The 23,913-nt window shown below is 52.2% G+C and overlaps 11 protein-coding genes across 11 annotated transcripts; 5 read left to right on the top strand and 6 right to left on the bottom strand.

Annotated features, from left to right (window-relative positions):
• Positions 1-709: 709 nt before the first annotated feature.
• Z517_03135 (uncharacterized protein) lies at positions 710-2,109 on the top strand (the record flags this gene model as incomplete). Its single annotated transcript, XM_013432243.1, has 2 exons — positions 710-1,180; positions 1,267-2,109. The coding sequence occupies 2 exons, from the start codon at positions 710-712 to the stop codon at positions 2,107-2,109; spliced, it is 1,314 nt and encodes a 437-aa protein (XP_013287697.1).
• A 1,208-nt stretch (positions 2,110-3,317) lies between these two features.
• Positions 3,318-4,931, top strand: Z517_03134 (uncharacterized protein; the record flags this gene model as incomplete). Its single annotated transcript, XM_013432242.1, has 2 exons — positions 3,318-3,569; positions 3,774-4,931. The coding sequence occupies 2 exons, from the start codon at positions 3,318-3,320 to the stop codon at positions 4,929-4,931; spliced, it is 1,410 nt and encodes a 469-aa protein (XP_013287696.1).
• Positions 4,932-5,485: 554 nt separating this feature from the next.
• Z517_03133 (uncharacterized protein) lies at positions 5,486-7,759 on the bottom strand (the record flags this gene model as incomplete). The annotated part of the gene is made up of 1 exon (XM_013432241.1): positions 5,486-7,759. One exon carries the CDS (start codon positions 7,757-7,759, stop codon positions 5,486-5,488), a length of 2,274 nt encoding a protein of 757 aa, XP_013287695.1.
• A 613-nt stretch (positions 7,760-8,372) lies between these two features.
• Z517_03132 (uncharacterized protein) lies at positions 8,373-9,618 on the bottom strand (the record flags this gene model as incomplete). Its single annotated transcript, XM_013432240.1, has 5 exons — positions 8,373-8,555; positions 8,708-8,883; positions 8,954-9,174; positions 9,292-9,401; positions 9,460-9,618. 5 exons carry the CDS (start codon positions 9,616-9,618, stop codon positions 8,373-8,375), a joined length of 849 nt encoding a protein of 282 aa, XP_013287694.1.
• Positions 9,619-11,375: 1,757 nt separating this feature from the next.
• Positions 11,376-12,382, bottom strand: Z517_03131 (uncharacterized protein; the record flags this gene model as incomplete). The annotated part of the gene is made up of 4 exons (XM_013432239.1): positions 11,376-11,711; positions 11,766-11,913; positions 11,965-12,124; positions 12,214-12,382. The coding sequence occupies 4 exons, from the start codon at positions 12,380-12,382 to the stop codon at positions 11,376-11,378; spliced, it is 813 nt and encodes a 270-aa protein (XP_013287693.1).
• A 715-nt stretch (positions 12,383-13,097) lies between these two features.
• Positions 13,098-14,176, top strand: Z517_03130 (uncharacterized protein; the record flags this gene model as incomplete). The annotated part of the gene is made up of 2 exons (XM_013432238.1): positions 13,098-13,407; positions 13,452-14,176. 2 exons carry the CDS (start codon positions 13,098-13,100, stop codon positions 14,174-14,176), a joined length of 1,035 nt encoding a protein of 344 aa, XP_013287692.1.
• A 795-nt stretch (positions 14,177-14,971) lies between these two features.
• Z517_03129 (uncharacterized protein) lies at positions 14,972-15,370 on the bottom strand (the record flags this gene model as incomplete). Its single annotated transcript, XM_013432237.1, has 1 exon — positions 14,972-15,370. One exon carries the CDS (start codon positions 15,368-15,370, stop codon positions 14,972-14,974), a length of 399 nt encoding a protein of 132 aa, XP_013287691.1.
• Positions 15,371-17,608: 2,238 nt separating this feature from the next.
• Positions 17,609-18,241, top strand: Z517_03128 (uncharacterized protein; the record flags this gene model as incomplete). The annotated part of the gene is made up of 1 exon (XM_013432236.1): positions 17,609-18,241. One exon carries the CDS (start codon positions 17,609-17,611, stop codon positions 18,239-18,241), a length of 633 nt encoding a protein of 210 aa, XP_013287690.1.
• Positions 18,242-18,585: 344 nt separating this feature from the next.
• Z517_03127 (cyclin-dependent kinase regulatory subunit) lies at positions 18,586-19,081 on the bottom strand (the record flags this gene model as incomplete). The annotated part of the gene is made up of 4 exons (XM_013432235.1): positions 18,586-18,619; positions 18,671-18,729; positions 18,781-18,925; positions 18,975-19,081. The coding sequence occupies 4 exons, from the start codon at positions 19,079-19,081 to the stop codon at positions 18,586-18,588; spliced, it is 345 nt and encodes a 114-aa protein (XP_013287689.1).
• A 771-nt stretch (positions 19,082-19,852) lies between these two features.
• On the top strand, positions 19,853-22,228 carry Z517_03126 (uncharacterized protein; the record flags this gene model as incomplete). Its single annotated transcript, XM_013432234.1, has 5 exons — positions 19,853-19,939; positions 20,158-20,774; positions 20,819-21,056; positions 21,125-21,737; positions 21,816-22,228. The coding sequence occupies 5 exons, from the start codon at positions 19,853-19,855 to the stop codon at positions 22,226-22,228; spliced, it is 1,968 nt and encodes a 655-aa protein (XP_013287688.1).
• A 458-nt stretch (positions 22,229-22,686) lies between these two features.
• Z517_03125 (uncharacterized protein) lies at positions 22,687-23,892 on the bottom strand (the record flags this gene model as incomplete). Its single annotated transcript, XM_013432233.1, has 1 exon — positions 22,687-23,892. One exon carries the CDS (start codon positions 23,890-23,892, stop codon positions 22,687-22,689), a length of 1,206 nt encoding a protein of 401 aa, XP_013287687.1.
• Positions 23,893-23,913: the final 21 nt, after the last annotated feature.

Raw genomic sequence — 23,913 nt, 5'->3', positions numbered from 1 at the left:
TGCCACGCACCACGCTCAAAAGCCATGCCCTGATTCTGTAGTGGTTCAGTCAAGAGGTGGGACCATATCTGTTGTGCGACGTATTCTGCTTCTTTCAACCGCCACTAGACTAGCAGCATCACCAGTGCGCTCATTTCCCATGCGAGATGCAGATTCGAATCACAGACAATTGCGTTCGATTTGCTTGAGCCGGTGAAAATGACAGCAAGCACTCCGCCTAGTTGGGAAGACCAAGCAAAGTCCTAGGTGAGCTCTTCCCTGCTCTGTTACTGTATTCATCGTAGCACACCCAGGTCGTTCAACTCGAGACCAATCGGCCGTTCTCGTTAGGCCCTCACCGCTCCGCCTCCAGAGTTGGTGCGAGCCTCCAGACGCGAAATACTCGGCAGACGGTTACTCCGCTACCCCTCTTCAACCCACCGGTTGTGTACATTAGGCATCCTCCTTCCTACTTGCTCACCCAGCTTTTACAAGGCTGAAGGTTCAAACCTACGTGTCAGACCCCTCGCCATTGGGAAGAGCAAGAGCATATTATTGAGCAGCACATCGCAGTTTCTACGTAAACACTTTTATTGCACGAAAGTCTATTGCAAGAGCATCGTTGTACTGCCGGCCGTCGCACGGTTACTTTTTGTTACTTCCATTGAGGAACTTATTGCACATCATATCTCTATACCGACAAGCTTTCCTCTTTCCTACATCATCCAGCATGGCTCCAACAGTTATCCATTCCGTCGTCTTGTTCGACGGTAATAAAACTCACTTGAACGCAACTGTTGTTTTCAATTCGGACAGCGGCACGATCACATCTGTCTCGAGCGGTTCTAGCAGCAGTCAATATCCTCAGGGCGCAACGGTCATTAATGGGGCAGGCCACAGCCTTATTCCAGGCCTGATTGATACTCACATACATTGCACCAATGTGCACCTACCTCCAGGAGCAGATGACTCGATGATCTTGCGATCTCCTCTGAAATGTGGCGTCACGACCGTCTGCGACATGCATTCTGACCTGTCAATGGTACAAAGATGGCGCAAGGCCATTGCTGAGGAGCTTGCACAAGCCAAGCGAGCTGGCGGGACAGTCGCTTTGTCGGACCTCAAGAGCTCGCTCTATGGTGCCACGATCGAGGGAGGGTGGCCCAAACCGATCGTGCTGTCGGGTCATCCCACGGAAGAGGTCAGTGTCTATTTCACCAGTACTTGACAAGTGCGAATGATGGCAGAAGTCTGCGTCTCAACGTCCACCTCACTGACTACTGACAGGTGATTGAAATGGTCAAGAAATGGCCCAACTTGACACCAGAGACTGCATCTGATTATGTCAAGAATCACAAGGCGAACGGGGCAGACTATATCAAGCTAATGCAGGAGAACTGCTGTTCGCTCGCCCTTCCCACGAATTCGATACCGGTTGCTACCCTTGAGCTCCAGACCGCGGTTGTCAAGGCTGCCCACGAGAATGGTCTTCCTTGTGTTGGTCATGCATTGAGCGCTGACATGACCGAGATTGTTCTCAAGGCCGGGGCGGACGGACTTACGCACACCTTCGTCGATCAACCATTGCCGGAGAACATCACCGCGCTATACAAGGAGACGAACGCTTTTGTCATCCCTACATTCGTTGTATTGGCTAGCTTGACAAACGAACTGCAGGACGTGCGGGAGAGGTTTGCTGACCTCGCTTTCAAAAAGGGGGTCATCGATGAGGTGACCAAGCAGAACATGATTGAAGTGCTCGGGATGAAGGCCCCAACTGCCAAGATGGAATATGCATACGACACGGTGGCCAAGCTGAAGAAAGAAGGCATTGATGTCGTTGCTGGGACGGATGCCGTAGCGGGCCTCAAGGGCACTGGAATTGGACCCAGCCTGTGGATGGAGCTAGAGTTGTACACTCAAAAATGCGGCTTTAGCAGCACGGAAGCTTTGACTTCTGCAACAGCAGCGGCTGCGAAGAGGTTTGGTTTTGCTGACCGTGGAGAGGTAACAGAGGGCAAGCGAGCTGATCTTGTCCTGGTCAAAGGAAATGTCACCGAGAAGCTGCAGAATCTGTGGGAAGGTGAGGGCATCGTCGGAGTGTGGAAGGAGGGTTTGAAGGCTGCTTAGATTTGCTGGCCAAAGCACGGAACAGACAGGTCAAATACTTCATCCTCTTGCCCAGTCGTTCATTTTCTCAACAGACTGCTCACTCTTCTATTCGGTTTTTGTTTACCCCCAAGAAGCTAAGACGGTGCGTGAGAGGATCCGTATGGGTCGAAGGAGAGTCGGGAAGACAGCGTTTTTCGTTTGCAGCCAATCTGACCCAGCAAGAGAGGGTGAAGCGTAGACTGGCTCTGAATCAAGCATCATCGCCGCTTTATTTGAGAGGGGATGATGCAACGACGACCTGTTGGCGAGGGCTGGGTGTGGATTTCCAGGGAGCGCAAGGATTGAGAGGGACTGCGGTCTAGCATCTTGGCAAGGATAGCACCAGTGTTTGTTGGTTTTGTGTATATCTTTCCTGCCGAAGTCGTCGTGATGTGATCGTGTTCATGGGATGGGTATGGAGGGTCAGAAGATCGATGAATGGTCCGTCTAGAATACAGCATGCAAGGGCAAGAGTTTGAAATCCGGGGTTGATGAGACTGTATTGGACGGTGGGTTACACAGAGATGCGAATGCTGGCTTGGTGGCATGCCCATTGAAACAAAAATCATCCATTTTGTCCTGTGGGCATTAAGCGTGAGATTATTATTAGCTGCGCATATAGGCACTTACAGGACTTAACTTCACTTCCTCATCTCAACCTCTTTCTGTACTTGCCCATATCCAAGATTCACGACAAGACAAGACAAGACACGAGTACAATCCATCACACCTGACCGCGATCCGATGCGCCGAGTTCCTCCTCGCTCGCTTGGCCGGCTGCCAACTCCTCTCGATTCTGTAGGTTGATGACAGCCGGGGACAATGAACTCAGATAAGCAGCTAGTCTTTGTTGCTGGTTTGCCGCATGGGAAACTACTGCATTGCTGCGTTGTCACTTCGGTACCGTCAACGGCTTCCGCCATCCGCCATCCACCACCCGCCAATCCCATGATGCTGGTTCATATAAACAGACCCGTCCCATCACATCTACATTTCACAGCGTAAGTCTACACAAGGTACTGGGTACAACGTCTCTACCTCCTTTTTCGGACCTCTATTGGTTGTTCTTTTTCATCCCCTAGAAAAGAGACCATTCTCAATCCTCACTATTCACGTGCCCCTCTGTCCCTCTGTTTTCGGTCTACCTTTTGAAGAATCCCCGAGGTCACTCAAAAGAAGAAAAAAAAATGTTGAGTCCGAGAGAAGGAGATCTCGAGAAACTCGCCGAGACGTGCCTCGCGGCGGCCAAGCAGATCAAGCAGTACCTCGCCGACAACAACCACCCACAGCCCAGTTTCGACGAGAACGGGCCGTCGTCCTTCCCGCCCGCGACGCCCGACTTCCAACAGACCAGACTCGAGCTGCGTACGGCGGCCCGGCGCCTGTATGATCTGGCCTCGGGGCCGGACGATATTGTGACATGGCATCTCTATCACTGTGTGGGTTATCTCTCTCCCCCAAGCCCCATGGAATGCAAGCAACATCTCGAATCGATAATATATCCCCCCCCCTCTTCCTTTCCCTCCTGTTTGCTTCAAATCCATCTGCATGCCCGCCTCCTCCCACCCCCTACCTCTTTTCCTCACACTTCAAAAGACAATTGTGTCTCACCAGCAGCCGGTGATGTGTGATATTCTCTACAGAACCATGACCTGAACGCCTTCCGCTACGTGTACCGGTACAAAGTGGCCGAGGGGGTGCCACTGGACGGCGGCACCATCAGCTACCCGGACCTGGCGGACAAGCTGGGCGTGGACGCGTCGCAGCTCAAGCAGATGCTGCGACAGCTGATGCCGATCCACGTGTTCCGCGAGCCGCAGCCGGGCCGGGTGGGCCACACGGCGTCGTCGCGGCTGCTGGCGACGCACGGCGGCATCGCGACCTTCATGGGGTTCCTGGCCGAGGACACGTTCCCGCTGTGCGCGCGGCAGGTCGACGCCCTGGAGAAATGGGGCCACGGCCGCCCGGAGCCCACCCGCACCGCCCTCAGCTACTATTACGACACGGACCTGCCCTGCCACGACTACTACGAGACCAACCCGGCCGTGCGCGACCGATTCGGCCGCCTGATGACGCACCTGACGGCGAACCCGCTGATGGCCAACGGCCACGTGGCGCGCGGGTTTGACTGGGGCAGCCTGCCGCGCGACAGCGTCGTCGTCGACGTCGCCGGCAACGCGGGACACTGCGCCGTGCCCATCGCCGAGAGCACCGACCCCAGCGTGCGCATCGTGGTCCAGGACCTGCCCAAGGTGGTGGCCGCGGCGCGGGACCCAGCCACCAGCGTCATCCCCGCGAGCCTGCGCGACCGCTTCGACTTCATGGCCCACGACTACTTCACGCCACAGCCCGTTCGCGGCGCCGCCGTCTACTTCCTGCGCATGATCGTCCACAACCACAGTGACGCACTCGCCGTCAAGGTCCTGCGCCAGATCGTCCCCGCCATGCACCCCACATCGCGCATCGTCATCATGGACCAGGTCATGCCCCCCGCCGCGGGCCTGCTCCCGGAACCGCTCGAGCGAATCAAGCGCTCCCAGGACCTGCAGATGATGCTGCTCCTCAATGCAAAGGAGCGCGACGAGGCCGAGTGGGCCGACCTGATGGCCCGCGCGGGCGAGGGGTTGGTCCAAGACGTTTTTGCCGCCGCCACGGGAGAGCCCGACGCGGGCAAAGGCAAGAAATTGGGCATTGTGGCCGTGCGTACCCCGCCGGGCAGTATGATGAGTTTGATCGAGGTCGGGTTCGTCGATGATGGTGCCCCCGAGCCTGAAGTCGTCGCGAAGGATAAGACTCATTGAATATTGAGGATAGGTTTTGCAAGAGGGGGGAAAACTTTGCGGCCTTTCTCTCTCTCACTCCCCCCCCCTCCGCCCACACACACGCGCACAGAGGAATGGAAAACCAGAGACGAGATGGCAGTGTTTGGGGGTAGACAGCTACGGAGTGAAAACAAAAATACGGGTTCAACCATGAATGAATGTATTAATCATACTTCTACAAACAGACCCTCGAGGTTCTTGCCCAACAGACCAGCGGAGACAATACGAGAGCTTCAACACTGACATACGACCAAAACCCACAGGTCGTACGACCACCACGGAGACACACAGGAGCTCAACGTAGTTCCCTCCCAAACGTCTGCCTTGACTCGATTTTATCTCATACTCCACCCAACCTTGCCTCGTTGCTTTTTTATTATTAGAGAATGATTGATATAATGTCGCTGTTCTGCGGAAACGAGAGCTCGAGACGGCGTGTTCAAAACAATACACCTCCAATCCAACATTAACACGCCCTCGTACTCAAGCAGTGCCTGGATGGTATTCCAATGCGTGGTTGACTTGTTGTCTCTTCAGTACCCGTTTTGTTCCATTTCCACAATCTCGTCAGGGTCTGTCACCCAAAGCAGCACTCTCCCTTGACTGCGTGCGTCCCGTGCTGCTTTCATACCTTCCTCAAACTCCTTCTCCCAGAAGTTAATGGATTCTCTGGTGTCTCTTTCCGTCCATGTCTTTTGTACAAGAGAGTCCACGTAAGATGAGGCGATTCCGGCTTCAACGTATGTCTGTGGTGCGGGGGCGTCAGCGCCATTTAGGAGGTCTTCCGCCCACGAGTCGTATTGGTGCTCGCGCTGATAGTCTGTCATGCCGTCTTCCCCAATCTGGGTGTTGTCCAACTCTTCGCGACTCAGAGGTCTCTCTTCAGGGAGTTGTCTGCCAGTTTTGACGGGTGTTCCACGCGATTGTCTGCTGGTGGCTCTTTCTGCGTCTGGCGCGCCTGTTTCGAGTCGTGATTCGATGAATTCTGATTCGGAGCTGGGTGGCGACGATGAAAGTGATCGTGCTTGTTCGCTCAGAGACAGCCGAGAAGATTTCGCGGGTTTGTACTTCTGTGCGTCGGATCTCGCCTTGTTAAGCCTGATCTCTTGGGTCTCGTTCACCATGATGCTGTCTGTATGTCCAGTGAAGCCCGAATATTCGAGCGGAGTATTTTGGGGGAGTTCTGCATGTGACATGCGAGGGGTGCTGGGCTGAGGTGGTACTTCTTCCTGTACCGTCGCTTGATGTGTCGTGAGCGTGTCATCATCTTCGTCATCTTCAAACTCATCTTCATCAGGAACACGAAAGTGGCCAGGTCGAGGATTTGCAAGGGACGGACGCCAAGTGTCATCGTTCGGATCGGTAACATTGGGATCAAGGTGGAATCTCGAAGTCACGTTCCCTTTGGTATTTTGCATAGTCATCGGAGAGTGTATGTTATCCACGTCAAACGGAAGAGAAGATGTGGAGTCCGGGGACTGACTTGAAAGGTCCGCAAATGTGCTGCCACGATACTCACCGGACCGGCCATACTGGCCATAGACAGCTTTGACCGAGTCAACTGGGTTGATACGCACCGATTTTACGGATCGTCCGACTGAACCGAGGTTTGTGGTGTTCTGTCTCATTGCAGAGCGCAGAGGAGTTTGAGGTAGAAGTTTGCTTGCGGGCGTTGCAGGTTGCGTCTCTGCTGATGTTTCGCCGATCCCCTCGACCTCATTTTCAATATCAAGATAGCTGTCATCAATTCCAAATCCGCCTCTTCTGGGCCCTGGGATCTGGCCTTCGACGGAAGTGAGTTTGCGCTTGTTGGTGCCTGGGGTTTCGGTGGGGTTGAACTCGGCTGCTTTACCTTCAGTGGTATCAGCGAGAGCGGCCATTTGTTCCCGACCTGCAATGGTGTTCGCTGTTCTGCGTTTCTTGAAATATTCACGAGTGAGAATTCTGCTGTCCACGGTGGGAGAGTCATGAGAGGGAGATTCAGACTCGCGAAGAGTTATTCGTTGTGATGGAGTAGGACTGCCTTGATCTGAGAAGTCCTGTTGTTCTCCGGCAGTTGTGTCTGCGTCTTGTGCTTGGTCTTGGCTTTGATCTGAGCCACTAAGGCTGCTTTGTTGTGGTTTTTGGTGAATCTCATCTTCTGCCGGACCTTGGGTACCACTGCCTGTGAGGTAGCCCAGAAATTTCCTCACACTTCCCAGAATGCCAGCTGGGGTTGGGGTTGGAGGAGTTGGAGTAGGTGTTCTCGGTCGCTGAGGTCTCGGTCGCTCTTGTGACCTAGAACGTTCTTCTTGACTGGTCGGACTGGGTTCGGGGCTCGTGGGCTCGAAAGCGCGCTGGAAGAAAGGAGACTCGTGGCGGGAGGTGAGTTTGGGGGGCGCAGAGGTCAAGAGGCTTCGATTTCGAGTCTTCGAGAACAGGAACTTTGGCTGTTCGGGGGTGACAGCCTTACGCCGCTTCGACACGTTCTGGTCGGGACCGTCATCCGTTTCTCGTCGCCGTTTTGTGCTCGGGGGCTCTAATTGGCATTCGCACGTCAGCTCAGCGTCCGTTTGAGTCCACGCATCTCTATACTGGGGTCTTGCTCGGGCAGATGTCCCGATTTCTCTCACCTCCGTCAGGGTAGACGGGTCCACGGCGAGAGATGGGCGGGTAGGACAATCAGAAGGGGCACAGGGAGAATATAAGACAATGAAAGGCGCCAGGGACGCAGTGCAGCCAGCTGAACGCGGTTTTCGCTCACGTTTGGGGGGTTGGTACTCCGAAAAGCCCTCGGGACGGGCGCCTTGTCCACGGGTATGGACCATGATTCACCACTGGGGGGTTCTTGGATACTGTTTGTGGGTGCAGGGGCGGATACAAGCGACGACGATGACAACAATTGAGATCAACGGGAGTCGAAAAGTTGACTACCATGTTGGGACTAGTGCGGTATGTCTTGGCACGAGCATGGCGGCTTCCGAAGCGACGGGTTCAGTGCTTCGTTAAGAATAGGGAACACTTAGCTCCCTGGTTTCCTATAAACCATTTGGGTGTATCTTGGATCTATAGGACGGGTCTAGGCAGCCTCACAATGTCCTTCTTTCAACTAACGCAAGAATGTTGGTTGTAACGCAAAAATACAGAGGGGAATGCTATAGGGAGTCATGTACTCTTCCTTCGACTTCTGGGTGACTTCAACACCAGCATTATGTTTATGTAAGGAGCACAAGTTTGTCTGCTATTGAATAGGGCTAATGATTCTGTCTCCTGACGTCTTGGCCCTCTTTCGACGACGCGTCTCTCTCCTCTAGCTATGCAGGGCTTCTAATTTATAAACTGGATGGTCGTCTACCCAGATACTGTCTAGGTGCCATTATCTGCTCTCAAATCGACTCCCATCTGCAGCATGGAGCCCACGCAACATGCTTCTTTCATCGCCTAACTTCCGCTATCATTTGCACTCCCTGCTACCTTTTTAGCGGCCCTTTCAGACTTTCCCTTGATGAATCCCGACAGGTCGCCCACAGGGAGTGTGAGTGGAAAGTCGACACATTCCAGCAATTGAACAGCGAGCAGATACCACACCATCATCGTAAGGGCCCACGTGAAAGCACCCGCTGCCTAAAGTTGGGTAAAGAAATGTTAGCATGAGGCTTGCTTGACGTACAAGGAGTGGAGTTCTGTGTGGCGGAGGCCACAGGGTACGGAGGGTGCTTGTGCTCAAGTCCGGGCCAGGAGAGAAGACGTAAGGCCACAACTCGAGACAAACTCACTATAGTCAACTTGTTGCCCGTGTCCGCGTTTCCGAGTGCAAGATGCCAGAAAGCGCCTGCGGCACATCCGAAGGCAAAGATCAGGGTGAAAAGGGCAGAGAAGAAGACGATATTGGTCCTCAAAGCGCAGATGGCGAAAATCGTGGTGATCATAGCCAGGGAGACATAGTAAAATCCTGTTCACATAAGGGACTGAATTAGCGGCAGGTAAATGGTTTGTGGCTAGGACAAACGAAAGACACGTACCGACAGTGGCAAAATAGGCCGGTTCAGTCATTCCATGAAAGTTGTCTCCTGTGGTGGAGTATTGAACCCCGACCCCAAACCACGGAACGAGTTGAGTGCCGGCCACGATCCAGAAAGTGCCATAGGTGAAGAACAAGCACATGGAGAAGGTGTTCCCCAGAATCCATTCGCCGATAGCGCCCAAGATCTGAAGAATACCGCCGAAGAAGATCATTGTTGGGCTGTGGGGACACTGTCAGTCATTCTGGGACAGTCTCGTAGCAGGAAAGCCCCTTTCGGAACCATCAATGGTGTCTTGAGGTCTCCTGAAAAGTAGGGTGAGGCGTTGGCTAACTCACATGAGGGCACCTCCCAAACCTCCTGCACCACGCCAGCCCATGTTTGCGGCAGCATATGGAGTTGCGGACATGACGAACCCAATCAGAGCGGCGGGTGTCGGATTACCAAACTAGTACAGAGGGTAACTGTGAGACAGGCCAGCTAGAACTCGTGCATGGGGATTTTACCTTCTTCCTCAAGTCTCCGGGGACATTTCGCTCAGGTGAGAGGTAGAGCGCTTCGAAGACATCGCGAGGGAGGAAAACACTGTCTGCAGTCTGCACACGACGGAGGAAATCTTCCTTTGAACTCAAGTGGTTCAAGGGGGTAACTTTGTTGTCCTCCATTGTCAATAGAGTGTGTACGCGTTGTCCTTGAGTAGAGCGACGGACAAAAAGACTATCTCTTGAATTCTTCGAAGTTGAAAGCAAGGAACAGAGTCAAAGTGCTAGGGGAGGGAAAAGAGAGCAGCAAGAAGCAAGAGGAGCCTTTGGGGTAGCCGGTCCTCTTCAAACTTTTAAACCATGTGTCGGACTTTCCACTTCCATGTGTAGTCGACACGGTAAATGCAATGAATCCACTCTGGTTGGAGTGCTTCCGTTCAGGACAATACGAGTACCCGTAAGCCCGCCATGTGCGGCCCAGCAGCGGGGAGTTAGCGGCAGACCGCGACTGGATAACACAACATCTTTGAGCCCCGTGGGGATTACAGAATTTTGCCCTGAATCGCGTCGAGGAGCCAGTAGGCATAGGGAGGAAGGGCATTCAGCGGTGAAAAGCGGGTTTGCGTCCCTTGGGCTGTGGGGATAGCTACCTAGCTAGGCAAGGGCAGCCTTTGTCACGGTTGGTCACAGCTGATGATGCTGGGGTAGAAGGGGGAATCGGTCGTTCATTCTCCGTCAAAAGGACCTGTCCAGTGGCTGCAAGGACTTATGCAGCCGTATGCAGAGTGGTATGAGCATCACTGGGGACAACTCTCGCTCGATCGAAGCAGTGCATAGCCGCGAGAAAAAGCGAAAGAGACCTGAGTGGTAGGCTGCCTGGTTGCCTTGCTTCCTCGCCAAACGTGCTCCGGGGTCCTGAGATCTCTGCTTGTTACGACGATCATTCCCAATTCCCGGCTAGGTTTGCCCCTGGGTAGAAGTTTGATTCTCTGGAATACCAGGGTGAGCGCATGTTAGGGTATTCGAGTTGGAGAAAGACGTAGCATTGGACTTTCTCGGAACTGAAAACGCCACATCATACGTTGCAGCTTGTGGGGAGATGGGGGTGGGGAGACTAGCGGACAACAAAGAGAGCTTCTTGGACGATTGCCGGATTAGTTTCAGCAGGCGGTGGAAGAGTTGATGTGGTTCTGAAGTGTAACGAGTCAAGGAGTGTATGAGAGATGAAGAGATGAAGTTCAAAGAAGATTTGGTTGTCCAAGAAATCGCCAAGTGATGCTATAGTCAAAGTACATTGGCATAATATTAGGATTACTCACTTTGTTGGAATACGAGGTGGTGCTACTGATAAGGGGCCTGCCGAGAAGGAGTCAGTGCGCCATTATTGCTTATCTACCTGACTACTCGGTACCGAGTATATACATTGAAGACTTGGAAGAGGATTGCTGTTACAACCTGCTAACCACATAGGTGTCGAGGTTGGTATTGATCGCCTTCTCTACCTTCCCTTGCCCAACTGGTTCTTCTCAGGCACAAGCGAGTCAAGAGGCGCAACGATTCAATCGAAGAGATCCCGGCACATGGCGGCAAAACGAATGTGGGGTTGCATACTCGTACAAGGTACATACATGGTACGACTTACCCCAGCATCGCTAGCGTCATGTACTCCCTAGAAGGATGAAAAAAGCCTTCGGACATGGCATGGCGGAGGAAAAATAGCCGGGCCGCCGTCGGACGATAATAATGCAGTCGTTGTCGGACCGTTTCCGCCCTCACAATAGTGATCCCACAGACCATCACCGGCGGAGTGTCGCCTAGAGCAGTAAGACAACTATGTATAAGCACCCACCGGTTGCTGACCAAGTAATATAATTATGTATCTTGAAGCAGCTTGAGTTTCTTTCGACAAGGTATCACCACCCTGGAGCTCAGGCCTTCTGTCACAACACCAAACCTGAAATCAGAGTGATGACAAGTATGGTTGAGATTCTTGTTATACGGCGACCAAGGCCGTGCAGCTCTGCAACTGCCTGATTCTGCGTCCCGCCTTCAACGCTGAGAGCTCCGCCGAGATATGGCTGAGAAGGTGGCAGAGACACACTCGCGTCTTGGCTCGTCTGATTCTGCAGGACATTTTCTCGGAGAGCACACGATGGGCGAGTGCCTCTGGATGTCAGCTGCGTGGTGTTGGGAATGGAATTGGTCACTTGGATGGGGAGGTTGAAGATCGTGTAATATGCGGTTCCATTGAGTCGGAAGGACTGATGGATCGAGACCTGTCCGCACTGTCAGTATCCTGGGAAGCGCAAAAGGAGCGGCGCTGATCGCACATTATACGAGCCTCTGGCAGAGGAAGCACCTGAATCCTTGTCGCCATCACCAACGAAACAGTCCGGCCATGCCCAGTTGACATGCTTCACAGTACTGCCATTCTCTTGCGCCATGATCTGCTCACATCCCGCATTCTGAAAGCCTTGACTGGTCGTGGAGTTACAACGGAACTCTGGTGCTTCCGGGCCATCGCTCCACCAGCCATCACTGGTGCCATTGGATATCGTCAAGTTGAGGCCTGTAACATAGCTGAACAGGAACATGGTGATATTGAGAATGCCGGTGTCAACATTGGGAGAGTACGGAGGCTGAGGGATGCGGCCATTTCCTGAGATATCGATGGCGACTTGGAGGAAATCTGTGTACCGCAGTCAGTGGCGTCGAGATCACATTGAGCAATCCTATAATGCGTGTGCCAGTGTAAATTTCATGCCCATATGTACTCACCACCTCCTTCAGGCGTGAACGGTTGAGGCGCATCAATTATTGCTAAGCCTGGTGTGTATATTTGACCGTTGACAATGGTAAAATTTGCTGCAGCGTGAACGCAAGTAAGTATCAAACAGGCGAGCGCCAGAGCTCTGGGGAGAGAGGGAAGGACCACTGAAGTCCTCATCTCAACGGAATGTAAGCTCTTGACATGACGAGACACTTCATGAGATTCAGCGATACTGCGGTTGCGAAGTTGCCTGCCGCGACATCACAAAAGTTGGCAATTGTAGTTGGCGTGGCCATCAATTTGCTTGAAACCGCGACGCGGAACCGGCTTCTGGTACCCCCTGGTCAGTCAATTTCCTTCCTACGATTCCTTGATGGATGACTGCCGTCTTTCCCAGACAGACATTGTTTTGTGTGTTTCTGCTTCAACATGTGAATCCAACACGACTGAGTCCTCGGAAGGAGATAAAGGGCCTTGAGCACAATGATATCCGAATAAGTCACAATAAATTGTGGCCAATAGATCGTTGAAGCGGCAGGGAAACTTTGGGTAATTGTGGCTCTCACGTGATCACAATTTTCAATGCTCAGGAGCCACGGAAGCTTTCACGAAACTCTTCGACCAACTACGGTATCCTCATTATCGCCTTTCGAAACGATTCCCATCTGGCTGAGATGGAGCGAGTCTGCGCACGCTGTGCGCGACTTGGGCTCAGGCCAAGGTCTTCTGCCCTCTCCATTCCACTAGCTACGAGTGCTAGAGGTTTCTCGAGCTCGACGGTCTCACACGATCAAGGTAGCACTCACACTCCCCGTCTGCATCACATCATCTGGAGCCTGTAAGAACTGACATTAACTCCATCTAGGCGATCAAAAGCCACCCCGCCAGCCAAATGACAGGCCTCTACCTGGTACCTCCCTTCGCGGCGCACTCGATAGAAGCACTCCCAGTGGATGGGCATCCCGACCGCAGGCAGGTCGACCTGCAGGTCCGATTCTACGACGCACAACTACACCACGAACACAAGCATCTGGTCCACCAGGGACCGCTACTCGCACCGGAACCGTTCCTGGAGCAGGGGGAGCAACGCGTGCACCACCACCTGGTCGTCTTCTCCAACGCACTGGAGCTCCTCGTCAAGGCCAACAATCTCCAGTCCGACGACCGGCTGGAGGGCGGGGCCAACAACCACAGCAGACACAGTATGGAGCGCAACAACAGGCTCAACGACAAGGCCAATCCAGAGGATCTGCACCCGCTGGCAAACGCACCGACCGCCGTGTCCGCCGCCTCGTTGAGAAGACCAAGACCTCGCTCGCCGAGGAAGAAGACGCGGCTGCCTTCGCCGCTGAAGACCTTCCCAGTCGCGTCGAGAACTACATCAACACAATTGTCGACCCTCCCGCGAACCCGACGACGGAACTGCCTCATTTACCTGGAGAAGAACTCTCCGTGACGGAACTGCGTAAGGACTGGCCAAACACGCCACTCACCAACTCGGGCCTAGTGGAAAGCGTGCAACAAAGGATCGAGTGGCTCGCGCATCGGATTCCGCACGGCTACCAGACACCAGGCCAGCTGGCGGAGTGGTACACCAAGGGCTACTTCACCCGCTTCGAGTCCGAGGCGGAGAAGGAGGAGGTCTTGAAGCTCGCGCAGGAAGTGGCCAAGCTGGAGGCCGACAAAGAGACCGAGAAGACAAACGTCGAGGTCCAGCCCAAGGATGTGAGTTTTGAGGACGTGGTTGCCCGCGCCGCCGAGCGCAAGGGCCTCGCCGACACCTACGCGCGTGGCGTGTATCCCCAAGTCAAAAAGCAGAAGATGCCGTTCTTGGACCAGATTGTGCGCAACCTCAACAATAACGCGACGTTCCCCCATGGAAAGACGGAGCAATTCATGCAGACGGTCCAGAAGGTCATCGTGTCGCGTGCGCAAGAGGGCGGGCGGAATCAGAAGAGAGCCGAAAAGTAGAGTCGCTGTAAAATATCACACATGCAACTAGAATAGTAGAATGGAGATTCTTTTTTTTTTTTTGAGGTACATAGTCTCCCTCAACCTGGAATGGAAGAACTGCAACCCTCGAAAATATCATAGCTGAGCCGCACAAAACCCTGGGTGGTCATGGTCATCAAAGGTAACAACAACAACAACAACAACAACAACAACAACAAAGAGAATGGTCAACGTGAAAATGAACGTAAGGTAACGTGCTAGTCAGTCGTCCATGACCGTACAGGTCGATACATCCTTCCTGGCACAGTCGACCTCAAAGACATGAAGAGCCTTGACTCTCTCATGCAGCTCCATGCCTTCGACAAGTTCAGAGTCCTCCCATCAACTAACACATCGATCGCTGTTATGTCCCAAGCTCAATTGTAATGCTGGAAGGCAGACATTATTGACGAGAATTTGATCTCGACACAATGGGCAGGTCGACTTGCCCTCGCGAATCAACCAGACAACCAGGCACTACCTGTGGAAAATGTGACTGCACGACAAGTTATAGACATATTCAGCTTTGCCAATGGGGTCCAGCTGGCAAATGGAACATTCGAAGACCATCTCCTCTATACCGCCGGTATCTCCCTCAAGTGCTTTGAATGTGACCAGTGGGCATGGTTTCATCGCGTATTCTTCGCCGTCGAATATGCATGCCTCTTGGACTTCAAGAAAGCGGTATTGCTCCAGCATGAACAGACCAAGAAAGCAGATTGCTGGCAAGATATTTCCGTCCATGGTGACTGACGTGATCCGTAGGACATGTATCTAAATGGCCCAGGTCACTAGGACACCGTAGTTGATCGCTTCAGAGGTGGTCACAGTCGTGGGTCTCCATTTTGCTGTAAACTGAGGAACCTGCACAGTATTGATCGCTGTGCAACAGACCAGCTTCTTCATGTCGTTCAAAGCAATCATGGTGAGGACGGGTGCCAGAGTGATGAATTTGAGGCAGAACTGATCCTGACCACTCAGCTCATGGTAGTCTCTGGGGGATCGAACTCCGTCGAACACCTTGCATAGGACACCAACTTTGCGAATCAAGGAATGTAGATGATAGCGAAGGGCATATTCCGTCAATCCTTTTGTTTTTGCCGTGATGCAAGGTGATATGCATATAGAGATTTCATAAAGAGTGTCTTCTTCTTGTATTTTGGCCTCGTCCATATTGTATGGTGTGAAGGAAAAAGCTGACGATGGTGGAGATGAAAACAGCAGAAGTAAATGAAGGGAACGAGTGACGATACTCACTAACTAAATGAAACAGGGTTATAGAAGATATGAGCTGTGAGACGATATTAAAGACTGTTGTGGAGAGATCCGAGGAGTGGATGAAGATATGCGCGGACAGAGGATAAAGGATTGTTTATTTGGATTAAGAGGAAGGAGCATTCCAACCTCATTACCATCTTATCGGCTCGAAACTACTTCCAGGCATTGAAGAAGGACTACGACGAATTCAGCTTGTTCAGGAAGCAGACCAGCAGCAGGGGAAGACGTACGACAAATCAACATAGTGATTTCAAGGCTGCAGATATGCTTCCTGCTCCATTTTCATTTCACGCCGGTCCATCATAAACCCAAGTTCCTACCTTATTCCTCGTCCTCCATATTTCTATATGGTCACTGACCATCACTTCAGGGAAGACCATCTGATTTGCGGTGCAGACGCCAATGGTCCTTTCGAAGGCGTTGTTTTGTTACCAACCCAGTTCTCCTGCAATTCACCCTTTTGCTTGGTGATTGGACTTGTTTGGTACTCTCCATGGTTGACCCGACCAGACGTTCTCTCCTGTCAACTCCCTGGCGATGATTTGATTGTTTTTGCGCTGCGCTGCTCTCGTTTACTCCGGTCATCTGTGCTCGAGGCTTTCGGATATCGTTTTTCCTTGATTGATTCGTAATTGAGCCACCCAGAGGTGCACCAGTATTGATGCGTACGACTGCGTCAGACACACACACGGGTTCATGGCATACCGGGCATTGGCTGAAACTGGCAACAAAATCCTCCGCACATAGCAAATGAAACCAGTGGGATTTGCTGCAAGGGAGGTATAACAGGGTATCGCAATCGACCACCTGCCTCTAACAGAGGACACAATCTGTGCCAGCCCTGCTAGGCCCAGCCTCTAGGAGCCACTGTTGGAACTTTGTGTCCGTGCGGAAATGTCTTGAGGATCTTGAGTGAAGGGGTATTACATCGAGGGAGTCGTTCCCATCTTCGAGTCGTGAGAACATCATCCTGATATTCGCATTCAATACTTTGAAGAAGGCTACTACAGTAGTAAAGAGGTAGTCGAGCCGTTGCCAAAGGACTGTGAAAGATTAGCGAAGATCGACAGCAATGAAAATAACGCGGCATCAGAAGAATGAAGTGTAGAGGCGCGACAAAAAGTGAGGATTCTGACCGAACTGCATACATTGGAGACCCATCCATCTTGCCAACCAGCCTGTCAACATCGGAAGAGCCAGGACCATGAAGAGCACAAAATAAAAGCAAATGGCAGCGCCTATTCTTCGAATACACGTGACTGCGTCTGAGATGATGCCGTTAAACAATTGGATTCCAGCAGAGGCTAGATACCAACGCAGCAATCGAAGCTCAAGGAAGAAGTGGTGGATGACGAAGGGAAGGCATTTAAGAAACCCTCCCACCTGGCTTTGCAAACACTTCAAAGGCGCACCATTCATGATCCGCGTGGAATTTATCGAGAAGATGACAATGCTCTGGGTGGAGTGGAACAAGCAGAACGATACAAACACAATGCAGACCTGGATCAAGGCGGCCAAAAAGCGGACGAAGGGCGGCATTGTGCCGAATGAAGATATTTCTTAATGCTTCTGAGACGAATGAAATGGCAAATCGGTAGATAAGAGAATGAGGGCTCTTGAGATGCAATGCTTAACAAGCTGATTACAGGTTCAGCCAAGGAGAATAGATGCGCAAAAAGGGTATCCATGGAGAGATCCAGCCTGGGCCGGGACGTAACTCCCATGGTGTGGTATCAGGTATTCCGGTAACGTGGAAGCTGCAACGGGGAGAGTGTCAAAAAAAGGGGCCGCGGCACAAGAATCAGGTGGTTTAGAAGGAGTTGGCCTATGGCTTTGACGGTCACTGACGATTTACCATAGTGACACCTCTTGTGTCAAGGGTTGTTTGGAGGTTCTAGTTTGAGAATAATCTTGTGCACTAATAGGTGGCACGTGCAAAGGCACATACCTTATCGCAATCACCACGTGATCATATTCTCCTCATCGCTTGTCTTGATGACGGAATCAATGCATGTGAACGATGGTCACTTTCTGATTAAATCTCAACCTGTCCCCCTCATACCGAGTATATAAGGACAGCTTCACTCAGTAACCCTTCCTGAGAAATCAGGGTACCATAGAAACCTTATCCACATGGCTCTCCCCCCCAAATTCTCCGGTCAGCTTCTGGCCTCGGCCTCCAGCAACGAAGCAAAGCACACCATCGAGCTTTACTTGGACTATGTCTGTCCCTTCTCTGCGAAGTTGTTCAAGACCTTCTACAAGAGCGTTGCACCCGTCATTGAGAAGAAGTACACCAACCCTGGCGTCCGTGTCATCTTCCGTCAACAGATCCAGCCTTGGCATCCTTCTTCTACCCTCGTTCATGAAGCCGGTGCTGCCGTTCTGAAAACCGCGCCCAACTCCTTTTGGTCGTTTTCGGAAAAGCTGTTCGAGCAACAAAAGGATTATTTCGATGTCAGCCTGGTGAATGAAAGTCGGAACGAGACGTACAAGCGGCTTGCTAAGCTGGCCGGCTCTGTGGAAGGGGTGGACGAGAAGACCATTTTGGACTTGTTGTTGGTCCCCGACAAGCCAGACAAGGACGGCGGACTCAACATCGGGAATAAGGTCACTGACGACGTCAAGTTCATGGTCAAGGCGAACAGAGTTACCGGTGTCCATGTCACGCCAACTGTCCTGTTCAATGGCGTAGAGGAACGCAGCATCAGCTCCGGTTGGACGATAGAGCAATGGGAGGAGTGGCTGCAAAAGAACGCGAGTTGAAAAAGAGAAGCCAGCCCAACAAAGAGTCGACGGAATTCTGACATGGGGACCAGAGTCGCTTGCAGATGATGATGAGTAGCGTACAAGAACACCATCCATTCTCTCTGGGTTTGAGCTAAGTTGGTGGTGGAGCTGAAAAGGCTACGCTAAACCTGAGTGACCACCAACATCTTTGTGCCTAAATTCTTTGGCCGCCGTTGGATCCATTCGTCAAGACATACACAAACTGGTACTAAGCACACCCGCTGAATGCACATTTGAACACGGTTCCTGTGTTTCCGGAGAAAACGCCCTCCCAATGCTGCGCTAGTTGGAGAAGTGATTCGGATGCAATTGTGTCGAGATCAGTGGGCAGGAGGCTGGTATCCAATCGGTCGTCTGCTCATCGTGTTAACACCCGGGGACAAATGTGAGGTTGGCCAGACTTACTTGAACAGGAGGATATGTGGTTCGGGTTCGTGAACTTCATAGTGTTCCCATCCTAGACTCTGCCGAATGTTCAGCTGAAGTGTAATACGTATTGTGACCGTTTCAAATACCTGTGTGATCCCCAGTCCTCTCCATTCCTCTTCCCATAGCAATTTCAACGTTCCCTTCGAGTCATCAAAGTACTCTCTTGGGATGACCTTCAACATGGCCTTTGGGAGTTGCACATGACGGTATTCGAATTCGCTGTCAGAATATCTGGCGCCTGTTAGCCTCAGAACAACGAGCAAATTTGGTGGATACACACCTCGCCGAATATCCAATACTGTCAATGAACTCCTCCAGTCGCGCTCTCTCGGACTCGAGCAATAACCTAGGCTTCTTATTCCGCCTTGACATGTCAATCTCGGTCATGTTGCAGGATTATGAGACGCGATCGGTGGTGAAGGCTCTTGAAGCGAAGTGTCTCTCGCTCGGGAGACGTGATGAGGGGTAGTGAAGGAGTACAACGCGGTACAATCGTTAGCGGTGCTTGGGTAGCTGCGGAACTGAATTCGCGAAATGGTCTCGTGCTCTTGAGCATGCAAGGGTCGTAGATGTGTAGAACGCGCAAGTGAAAGGCGCGAATAACAACCGAGCGATCTGTGGAATGTGTCGGTGTCAGGTTTCGACCCGGAGAAGGTCGTTTGGAAACGGGCTATCGCGAGGGGGAAGAGCAGAGGACTGCGACCTGCGTTTGTGTTTGAGGCGGATAGTCCCAGAGGCTCGCCGAAGTAAACACAGATTGGGGGAGCCAAAACCCAAACACCAGCCTATGGGAGAAGGTGCGGCTGCCAAGATCTCGCGGATAAACTCAACTTCGGATCAAGCCGATGACTTGCCAGATAATCCGGGCTCTGTCACGTGTGTTGGGTTTTTCGCCCTCACTCTCTCGCAGCGAAAGACTGACAGTTGCGTGTGTCGCGTCCCCGTTGAGATCCTGTCACCCCCAAAAAGCGTGAAGGGCGAGCGATGGAAGTCTCCCCAAAGCGCATGCAACTCCCACACCATTGAATGCCTTCGCAAGGGTCCCCTTTGCCCTGTTCACCTCTCTAATAGCATCTCTCTGCATTTTGCACCTGATGGTGGCCCCTCCTGCACCCGCATCCCTCGCCCAATTTCGAGACCTTGTGAGGCCGCGAAATCATGAGCTCGAAGCGCAGAAGCGGCCATGCAGGCGACCCCGACGACTTTCTAGCCACGCCTGATCCCAAGCGACGCAAGCGGAGCGACGTAAGTATTAAAATAATCCTCTCTCACTCGCTCAACTCCCACTTCCCACTTACCACTGAACTTCTCGACCGTGCGCAGAGTTGCGGAACCCCCGCCTTGTGCACCTCATGCTACGTGCAGCGTCGCCTGCACTTGAGATGACCGCCGTGCTCTGCATCGACCGCATTCGCAATGGTTGATGCATCTGGACAGAGATTTGCTAATCCAGTCGTATGTAGGATACCCATTTTCCTGAGGTAGAAACCCGAGAGACCACCGCAGACATTGGCTTGAGACTCGTCAGGCAGTTGAAGAAGTCGCAAGACAAGAATGGCCGCAACGTCGCAATCCATTTTCTGGACCTGCCCAGCAGGGCCGATTACCCTGACTATTATCAGCAAATTGCCATGCCTCTCTCCCTCAATATGATCGAGCAGCGGCTGGAGAATTATGAATATGAAAACCTGGAGGCTCTGGAGTCAGACCTGAAGAGAATGGTACAAAATGCAAAGGACTATAACAATAGTCGATCCTCAATCTTCGAGGATGCCGAGCGCATACGCAAGGCTTTGTCCAATTTCATGCCAAAGCACAATCCGGCGTATTTGCGACAAGATTATCGTGCTTATCCAACTCCGATTCCACAAGACCTGCTTGATCAGGTGCGACGGCAGTCCGTCTCATCAGAGGGGACGATGGCTCCAGAGAGGGTCAAGCTGGTCTTCCCCAATCCTGCGGTGCGGCGACGCCAAAGTCAGGCAACGCCATCCACTGACACCCTCACCGACACGAGGGAAGATATGAGGCAAGAACAGTTAAAGTTTCTGCGGGAACTGTCGGAACAAGACGATGCAATGTAAACTCCCTCCATTGAAGACCCTGCTGATGGTGACCATACAGACTGACATTTCTTTTGTTGTGCAGTAACTTTGAGGAAAAAGTGTCCAAAAAGGACTACCCCGACTATTACAGGTTGGTCAAGAAGCCGACGTCTATATCAGACGTGCGGGCGATGGTAGAGAGGGATGCGATCCAGGATTGGGACGCGTTGGCAAAAGAAGTGCGACTCATCTGGGACAACGCAAAAGATTACAATCAAGAAGGGTCCGACATCTACCTGATGGCAGAAAAACTCGAGGTATGTTGACTTCTAGGCGTGAATCGCGTAACGTGACAACGCGCTAATATCCTTTATCGTGTTAACAGGTCTGGTCGGAATCCAAGATGCAGTCACTTGGTGCTCAACCAAGACGCAATCTCAAGCTTTCTTTGTCACAACCAAAACCAAAGGCTCTGCGACTGACGATGGGTTCGTCTACACCTACACCCAACGTGGTCGGTGGTACGATCGACAGCGAGTCACTCCGACGACAGAAGGAGGAGATGGGTCAAGCCTTGAGCAAAGCGCAGAGGGCAACTTCGAAGGTGGCACAAACCAATGGTTCAACCCCAGTGCCATCAAGCGCCGCTCCCAGCGTTCGTCGAAGCGCCTCACTAGCTACAACTACTGAGCAACCTGATGCAATCGTGAACGACGTCAAAGTCAACGGTATCGCAAGCACACCCCAAGCTCAAGAAGCTGTGAAAGCCTCACAACCCCCTGCGCAAACCCCAGCGCAGCAGCTGCCAACCCCTGTTCAAGAAGTCGACATTGACCTCCCGAATACACTGCCTCTCACGAATGGAAACGGGCATATCGAGTCCTCTGTGCAGCAGCCATCTAGCCCTACACTGAGCACGAATCCACCGGCACCCAATGACAATTACTTGAATCAATCTGTGATTCCCATGGAGCGACGTTACCGTGACCCAGGCAGAGGTAAGTTCAATCTCACTCTTCTCATCTAATCTTTTCATTGGTGTCATTCTGCTGACATTGAATCCGCTACACTCTCAGGCTGGTCCCACGCCTTACTCGCCTCTGTGACATTCATGACCAACCCTTCTTTACCGAATGACCCGCGCTGGAAACTGGTCCGTTACGGCTCGGCCACCAAGACCCAGACAAGTGGCTTCATCGCTTTACCTGCACATTACCGCGATCTTCGCATTATCCCCACGACCACTCCCGAACTAGCAAATCGTCGCCGTCATCGCATTTTTTTCATGCATAACTCGACCGTTTACAAAGAGAGCAACAGTAATCATGTGGAAGGAGCTTTTGAGGTCAGGCTCGTTCCAGGAGAGAATGTTCTTGTTGTGGAGGTGTTGGCAGATCTGAGGGACGGAGAGAAGAAGACGTATGCACCCAGTCAATTGCAGTTTGACTTTGAGAGGTGCACCTTGATTGTACATCTCAACACAGCCTAACATAAGGGAAGGGTTTGCAATGAGATTAGGAAAGACATGTCTCGGTCCAAATGACTCGGAAAAAGGAATTGGCAGTGCGGCGAACTGCTTTCAACGAGCTTGACACATGCATGGAGTTGCATTTCAATACGTGCGTTCTAGGGGCTTCAGCGCCAGTGTTTTATCAATGAGATTGAAATATGCCTTGAAAATCACAAAGCCTACCGCTGTTTCTCTGTCCAGTAAGCACCAACTCGAATATTTCTATGGGTCAAAGTGCAATGGAATGGTGACCATCAAACCGCACACTAAGGTCGTACCTGTTTCCTTCATATGGTTGAACCATCTATACAGAGTCTTCGGATGTGTGTTCAAGCAGGCTCGACCTGATCATCAACCGAACTCCCCCCCTTTCTGACTTGAAAGCCCATCTCGTGAAAATGATAGAGTACAAACAGCAGTATAACAGGTTCCCTGTCCTACTTCGCAGCCCTGGGCCCCGCGACACCAGCCCCAATCACACTGGGTAGTTCTTGCGCTCCCATGCTGTACAGCATTCCGATGGCCCCGGCTACCAATGCAGTCATAACCACCCCGAAGGTGGCGAACATGATAAAAGGTACGGAGATGTCTTTCTTTTGACACGCATTTCCGCCCCATGTCACCGTCTTCTTGGTCCCGTCTTCGTTGATCCGGACAAGAGTGGACGTGCATCGGCACTTGAAGCAATTGGTGTGAGCTTTGTAGCAGGAGCCGTGGCCGGAGCACGAGTTTGTGGTGTTCTCGCACGCTGACTGTGAGGCAAAACAGGCGGGAATCACAGAGGGAAGGGTGAAGTTCGAGGAAGTGTTGGCAGGTGTGATTGTGTCAAATCCAGAGACGGAGGATGGGGTGGGCGACGTAGATGGCAGGTCTAGGCGTTCCTCTTCGGACGTTTGTGCGGAGCGGGCAACGTGCTTGTGGTTGTTGGCATTTTTCTTCTTGGGATTCTTCAGTTTCTTCGCGGAGGGAAGCAGGAGAATGGTGGATTCGACGTTGTCTGTGGCGGAGAAGTGCTTCAGGATTCGCACCAAGCCGTTCAGCTGGTTCTTAACGCCCGACGGGTCGGTGGGCAGGAAACTATGGAGGGAGAGAATGATCGGGATGTTGGGGATCTCTGAGGCCGCCAGGCATCTTCCATTTTCGGCTGGATAGGTGAAGACCACCTCAACACCCTTGCTTTGGGGAGCATTGCGAGAAGGCGGAACTGCATACTCGCAGAGCCCGTCTTTCTCTTTCCGGCTTCCATCAGATATCGCCTTGAAGTCGCTGAGCAGGTCTTTTGTCGGATCCGAAATCCATAGATCAGGCATGGCCATATCAAAGTCACTGATCTGCATATCCACCCCCGTTATTCTGATGAATAGCTTTCCTGGCGCATCTTTGGGATGGCTCTCCCCAAACAGCGGTGCTTGGTATCCCCCATAGGTATTGAGATCTTCGAGAAGCATTGAATCTGTGATTCCGAGGTATCGATCTGCAGTAAGGGCTCTTCTTCTCGCGATAACGGCGCTGGCCATTTCTGAATCGATCATGCCAGTCGAAGGGCTGATGATAGAGCGGTCGATGGTGAAGAGGTATGCGCCTTGAGCAGCGACATAATGTGCGAGTGCTGCACAGGGCAGGAAGACCGATAGGGGCTTCATGGTCAGTATAGCCAGCTGAGA

This window comes from Fonsecaea pedrosoi (assembly GCF_000835455.1).
Source record: "Fonsecaea pedrosoi CBS 271.37 unplaced genomic scaffold supercont1.2, whole genome shotgun sequence".
NCBI classification, from domain to species: Eukaryota; Fungi; Ascomycota; class Eurotiomycetes; order Chaetothyriales; family Herpotrichiellaceae; genus Fonsecaea; species Fonsecaea pedrosoi.
The sequence above is the reverse complement of the archived record's forward strand: the minus strand, read 5'-3'. Positions and strand labels throughout refer to the sequence as shown.